Below are 6,863 nucleotides of genomic sequence, written 5' to 3' on the forward strand. Positions count from 1 at the left end.
GACTCGGTGACGATGAACACTTACACTTGAGCACTTGAACACTGGAACACCTGAACAGCGGAAGATTAATAGCCGCATCGCCATACGATGGCCTAAGTCTGCACACCGGGAGAAATGTGTAAACAAATAAACATTTATAATATTGTTAATTAAAAAATGTGCCATATATTGTATACAAAGTATATTGTGCCTAATCAAAATGTGTCTGTCTTTGCATTCCATATACCTAAAAGCAAAATAATAGCCCTAAAATAATAACTCCTCTCATTGTGTCCATTACGAAATGAACTTTAAATATGTCTCAAATTGAGGCTTTCTGGCTATCCGCTGGTTTCAAATTCTCCAAATGCCTTGTCATCGTCGCAGTGCAATTGCTTCATTTGCGCATTCTGTGCGCACAAATGTGAGTTTAATTGAATCAATCTGGCTGGACGGAGGCAGCTGTTGTCGCCCGTTGACAGTTTCATTACCGTCTCCGTCATCGGCGACAAGGTCTTGACGAATTCGGTGGATTTGGTAAACATTTCAGCCACTTAGGTGGAACTGGGACCTTTTGGGCCAAGCATTCTAGGCGCCGGATCCCAATCGACTAATATCGCGATCAGCACTAATTCTAAAGCGATTTTAATGGGCCTGCTTAAGTGCTTGCCTCTTGGTCTTCGGTAATGGTCTGCATTTATACCAATTAGGCCAATGTGGCTTGAAGGCTTCACCTCCGCAGAAGGTGTGCCAACAGCCGGTTTCGGTTTCCCACAGACACTCACAGAGATACAGCCACAATTGTTTCGAGCTATTTTGTGTGGCCCACACTTTCGTTTTCCGTCGATTGTGAATACCACTGGATTATCAATATCCTCCAATAAAACTCGAGCACTGCGGTTGGAGAGTTATTATTACTTCAGCCATAAGCCCAATAAATCAGTATTGAAGTACGAGTATGTGTGGCCACTAGTTACCCATATGCACACAGAAATAAATAAATGGGGGTCATTTAGGATTTTGCATGAATGAAAAATGAGGTGCCATTGATTGTAAAGCTGAAATAGATTATTTGACATTAGGTACGCATACATAATATACATACTTTCTTTTCTACCTCCATATGTTCGGTAATGATCTTTTTTCTAGGTGCAGCTTTGATCGTTTCTATTCTCTTGGCGAAGGTCAGCACCATGCCAAAAGTGCTGCAACTGACTCTGACTTTGACGCCTGTGGCCAATGCGAAGTATGGCGAAGTATGGCAGACCAGACTGATCCGATATACTATATCTACGGGCATAATGGGGACAGAGGGGTTGAAGTGCGCCGGACATGCATGCCGGCTTTGTTTTCAAACGTCAAGCTAATAAATTGCCCGAAATGCACGCTTGCGGCATAACGAAATTCGAATACCTTTTGTCAAATGAGTCATGGAAAGGTTTCTATGATAGAAGTACGAGTATATGCAAATTGCAGCTTAATGATGGGGTGGTCACAGTACCAGTTGGAGAGCAAATTATTAAAGCTTTAAAATATAATATTAAGATCATTCGAAATGGTTAAGTGCTGGTTTAGCATATTCACCCAAAAGAAGTGCTCGTTGTTTAAAAGAGTAAGAAAAAATATATTAAATTTATGTACTTATTCTGCAGTCCAAATTTATGTACTATTCATTAATCCGCAATCTATATTCGAAAGTAAAAAACAAGTCTATTTCCTTTTGTGCTGCAGACACAAATATGTTTTAACAAATTACCATACCGACTAGGCAAGTGATTTTTATGTTTTTTTTCTTGTGGTACATACAAAGCCATTTCAAATAATATAAATTATTATTAATTTAAGATCAGACAGGCGCACGCAGACATAACAAGTAGCGTCTCTCAGTCGATTTACTCGCCCGGTTAACGCATTTCAAATATTCCACATACTTAACATATTTTGTAGCTCATGACCACAGAACTTAAAACTGGCCCAACTTTTACGATCTGCCAGTACAACAAAACTGCCTTATAATTCAAATTCTGAAATTTATATACACAGTGCTGGCAACAAACTTGCAATGATTGATTCTTGATTGGCTAATTGTGGCGTTTTAGTGTTCCAGATAGTCCCGATTAAGAACTAATTGGACTTAATGATTGTGAAGGTGTGAGCAATAAAGTGTTAAACGTTTATTGCTTGCTGGCTATGAAATGACGAATATGGAAATTGAAAATGGTAACTCTTTCGCAATGCAAGCCATAAAAAATTGTGCGTTTTTGAAATATGTTGCTGGCAAAGAGAAAAATAAAAATGAGGCCAATTTGCTGGATCAAAATCTGGTGACCACCAAGATTTTGCAATGTGGTCGTGTATTTCATTTTTTATGCACACGCGCTTTATTTAATTTGTTTTTCTTTTACATACAGTGGATATGATTTAATTTATGACTCCAAAATGCGAGGCCTGGTTTTTCCCGCGATTTGTATTTATTGTCAAAGGGGTAAGACTCTACCCAACCGTGGTAGGAAATAGTCAAAATATAGTCAGTGCTGCACAATTTATCTGGAAAATGGTTGGTACTTCAAAATAAATGTTCTGAATTGTATTAAAGAAATGGCTAAGTATAATATTAAGTCAAAGTACACAATAACTTAAAATTACTGTAAAATATAGTTATTCGATCGTGTTAGCTACTATAAATTATAGCTTGGCGCATATTTTGTATATCTTGTATATTTTAAGCAATAAATTGTAACCAAAAGCTAAAGCTAGCTCTGAGTCCATCTAACTGAAGTGGCAGGCATTGTGGCATATTGGTTCAGAGAGATTTCAGATAAGACTTGTCGCAATTCAATTGGAGCTTCGGCGCTTATGAGGGGGCCATAAAAACGTGGCCTAAACAAACAGAAACTATTATTCATGCCGAGGGGCTTAAATAAGTCCAGAGATTGAAAATTAACATAATTGCGGTATAATAACAGGGTCGATTCCCTTGGGGGCTGGGAGTGCGTTACCCGCCCTAAGAGGGCGTGGTTAATGGGCGTGGCTCAGTCATTCGTTTGCGGCATGTCCACACCTGAGCAACGATTTTGGTTGGCGGCCTTGCTGTTCCTCTTGAGTCAGCATTCCGGAGTCCACGGATTCGGAATAAACCTGATGAAGGTTTCGGCCGAGGATAAAGGACTGGAGGCTTGCATCCTGGCATTGCTGCGGAAATATTTCGATTCTGGGGATGGACTCTCCGGCTCAGTACTCTGCTTCAATCGCAACTATCAGTTGCCCAATGTCGAAGAGCAGTTCCTAAGAGGCATGAACAATTACGAGAAGTATCCTTGGAGTCTTGTGATAACCAACTCCAGGGAGGGTCCTTCCACATCGAACTTTCTTATGAACGAGAAGCCGCAGTGCTACTTCCTCATTGTGGAGAGCCTGGATGATGAGGACCTAGATGAGGTATTCGAGCACTGGAAAAGCATGGTCAACTGGAATCCCCTGGCCCAATTCGTCGTCTACTTGGGCAGTTTGGAGGAAACGGACGAGGAGATGACCGATCTAATGGTGGAACTTCTACTTACATTCATAAACAAGAAGATCTTCAACGTGAATGTTATTGGGCAGAGCGAGGAAAACCAATTTTACTACGGCAAAACTGTATTTCCCTACCATCCGGACAATAATTGTGGCAATCGCGTGATATCTGTGGAATTACTGGATGCCTGCGATTATCCGAGTGATGAAACGGAGAGCGAGGACGAAAGTGATGGAGAGGAGGGAGACGGAGACCAGGAGGAGCAAGATGGAGACCAGGAGGAGGGAGGTGAAGGCCAGGAGAATGACGAGGAAAATGACTTTCAAATTGGGGAAAGAGGTGAAAATTCAGAAACCCCTTCTAGTCAAGAAGTTAATGAGAATAATATAAGCACAGTAGAAACTGTAACTGCTGAAAATATGTCTGCAAGCCAAGAGGAAAATGAAGAAAATCCTGAAGGAACTAGGTTTTATGATTCTATAAAAACGATAGAAAACTTGATAAGGAAGTATGTTACGCCTGCCAATGATTATTATGAAAATTCACTTGAAAATACAAGTGTATTTCCTGAATCAAGCTACGACAACCAAAGTGATACTAGTAACGAGGATAACACTGATGAGCCCCCTGAAAATCCAACAGATGATGATGAACTAGAGAACGATTTGAGTTCCAATTCCTCAGAGCCGGTAGCCACAATTGAGGAATTTTTTCGGGCAAAGTTCGAGGATAAATTCCCCCGCGATCTCAGTGGATGTCCACTCACCGCATCGTTTCGTCCATGGGAACCATATATCTTTCGCAACAGTGAGGAGCAACCCGTGGAGGACTACTACTACGGCTTACAAGGGGATGGAGATGACTACAACGACACATCCCCCAGTTATGGCGAAGCGGACGACGAGAGCTATGCCGATCCAGAGGAGGATGGTGATGGAGCCATTCCAGAACCCGAAACTCAGTCTGGCAAGCTCAAGTTGAGTGGAATCGAGTACGAAATGGTGCAGACCATCGCCGAACGCCTGCACGTTAGCATCGAAATGCAGGGCGAAAACAGCAACTTGTACCACCTGTTTCAGCAACTGATTGACGGGTAAGAAAACTGATATATAACCAAAATATGATTTATGTCATATGTTACTCCACCACAGTGAAATAGAGATGCTAATCGGTGGCATAGATGAGGACCCGAGCATCAGTCAGTTCGTTTCCAGCTCCATTCCCTATCACCAGGACGAACTCACATGGTGTGTGGCCAGGGCAAAGCGCCGACATGGGTTCTTCAATTTCGTGGCCACTTTCAATGCGGATGCTGGATTCCTGATCGGGATCTTTGTGGTCACATGCTCTCTGGTGGTTTGGCTGGCTCAACGCGTCTCCGACTTCAAGCTGCGGAGTCTCAATGGATATTTCCCCATCTGCTTGAGGGTGTTGGGAATCTTGCTTAACCAGGCCATTCCAGCACAGGATTTTCCATTTACTTTAAGACAGTTGTTTGCGCTGTCGTTTCTAATGGGCTTCTTCTTTAGCAATACATATCAGAGCTTTCTGATCAGCACACTGACAACTCCACGTAGTTCCTATCAGATCCACACTCTGCAAGAGATCTATAGCAACAAAATGACCGTGATGGGCACCTCCGAGCATGTCAGACACCTGAACAAGGATGGGGAGGTGAGTTACTAATAGGTATCTCCATCAAGGAACTATAACAAACATAATGGTAATCCATTTTTAGGTCTTCAAGTACATCCGCGAAAAGTTTCAGATGTGCTACAATTTAGTGGAATGCCTCAATGATGCAGCGCAGAACGAAAACATCGCAGTAGCTGTTTCCAGGCAGCACTCGTTCTACAACCCGCGAATCCAACGAGATCGTCTCTACTGCTTCGATCGACGGGAATCCATGTATGTCTATTTGGTCACCATGCTACTGCCGAAGAAGTACCATCTCCTGCACCAGATAAACCCGGTGGTTCAGCATATCATCGAATCGGGTCACATGCAAAAGTGGGCTCGCGATCTGGACATGCGGCGCATGATCCACGAGGAGATCACTAGGGTGCGGGAGGATCCTTTCAAGGCTCTCACCTTCGATCAGTTTCGCGGAGCCATCGCCTTTTCCGGGGGACTTTTGCTGGTTGCGAGCTGTGTCTTTGCCTTCGAGTTGTGCTTCTTTAGGTTTGTTTATCGATCTAAGAAAAAAGAAAAGAAATCAAAAAACTCACGAAAAAAAGTGCAAAATATTAAAATTGTACGTCATTAGACTAAGAATTGCAATCTATAAACCTTAGTTAAAAATGACTAAGTTAACCATTTCAGTTATAATGAAATCTTAAAACCCCATGTAGCATCTGCATCTTTACAATGCTTCTATATATTGATCACACATACGCCCTGTTGAACCAAACATGTGCATTGAATTAAGGGAATTAAAAGCAAATTAAATATTAAAAATATCGAAATAATGCTTGCAGAGATTCATAAATATACGCTTATATATTAATATTTTCTTGGCACAATATTCAATTTAAAAATACAGCTTTGCAATACACCGTGTAATGCAGTCTGCTTTGCCGCTACACAGAGGGAAAAAGGCGTATAATTTTGATGTGGATAATAGAGGGCAATTTTTCTAGATAGATAGTTTTTTTTAAGATCATAGATTTTAAAATGCATCTTAGTTTATCGCTAATAAATGTTCTCTAATCTTAATGAAAAGCGTTTTAATAGTTTTTAATTGAACATGAAACTTTCGGACTTATGCCAGATAAATATGGTTACTTGACCTTTTCCGTGTTGTAAGAATGCGTAATATTTTTCATCGTGTCCCGAACTCATATCCGTAGAAATATCCGCACCCGTAGCTGCTGGCGATGCGGCTGGTTGTCAGATAGGCAAACAAGCGCGCACGCCGCCAACGTCAAGCTGTCGTCGGCATTCTGCTCCGTTGTTTGGCGCATCCTTAAAAGGTGGTGGCCCGGTGCTCCGACCTGGTATGATGGTTGGCTGGTGCCTCCGCTTGTGAAGACGCAGCCACAATCAAATATATGCGGATTTCAGAGATTTTTATAAATAATATTTTCAGGCAGCACATTTGTTGCAGTATCATCAAATTGGCAGATTGGTGTTGTTGCTGGCCAACACAATTCAATCAGCTGCTGGGCAGCTAATGTGGGCCGAAAATTTCACAAAAAAATAATACACAACTGTTAACATATATTCATGTGTATTTTTATATTTATGATGACCAACTAAGCGTCGTGGCAAACCAAATGAATGGCGCCCAACAAGGCGTTGGGAAAATGTTTGCCGATTACTCAGCTGATAGCGGGGAACTAGAGTGAATGAACGCTTATATGCGCGTATT

At 41.7% G+C, this 6,863-nt stretch overlaps 1 protein-coding gene across 1 annotated transcript; it reads left to right on the plus strand.

Annotated features, from left to right (window-relative positions):
* The first annotated feature begins 2,952 nt into the window (after nucleotides 1-2,952).
* On the plus strand, nucleotides 2,953-5,832 carry LOC6536964. The gene is made up of 4 exons (XM_002097497.3): nucleotides 2,953-3,888; nucleotides 4,117-4,586; nucleotides 4,645-5,167; nucleotides 5,232-5,832. Exons 1-4 carry the CDS (start codon nucleotides 3,001-3,003, stop codon nucleotides 5,757-5,759), a joined length of 2,409 nt encoding a protein of 802 aa, XP_002097533.3. The 5' UTR covers nucleotides 2,953-3,000; the 3' UTR covers nucleotides 5,760-5,832.
* The last annotated feature ends 1,031 nt before the right edge of the window (nucleotides 5,833-6,863 follow it).

Source organism: Drosophila yakuba, chromosome 3R (assembly GCF_016746365.2).
Source record: "Drosophila yakuba strain Tai18E2 chromosome 3R, Prin_Dyak_Tai18E2_2.1, whole genome shotgun sequence".
Classification (NCBI taxonomy): Eukaryota; Metazoa; Arthropoda; class Insecta; order Diptera; family Drosophilidae; genus Drosophila; species Drosophila yakuba.

Coding starts and splice junctions, on each gene's coding strand:
- LOC6536964 (XM_002097497.3), top strand. CDS start 3,001: ATGGGCGTGGCTCAGTCATTCGTTTGCGGCATGTCCACACCTGAGCAA. Junction 3,889..4,116: donor ATGAGAATAATATAAGCACA/GTAGAAACTGTA, acceptor AACACTGATGAG/CCCCCTGAAAATCCAACAGA. Junction 5,168..5,231: donor ACCTGAACAAGGATGGGGAG/GTGAGTTACTAA, acceptor ATCCATTTTTAG/GTCTTCAAGTACATCCGCGA.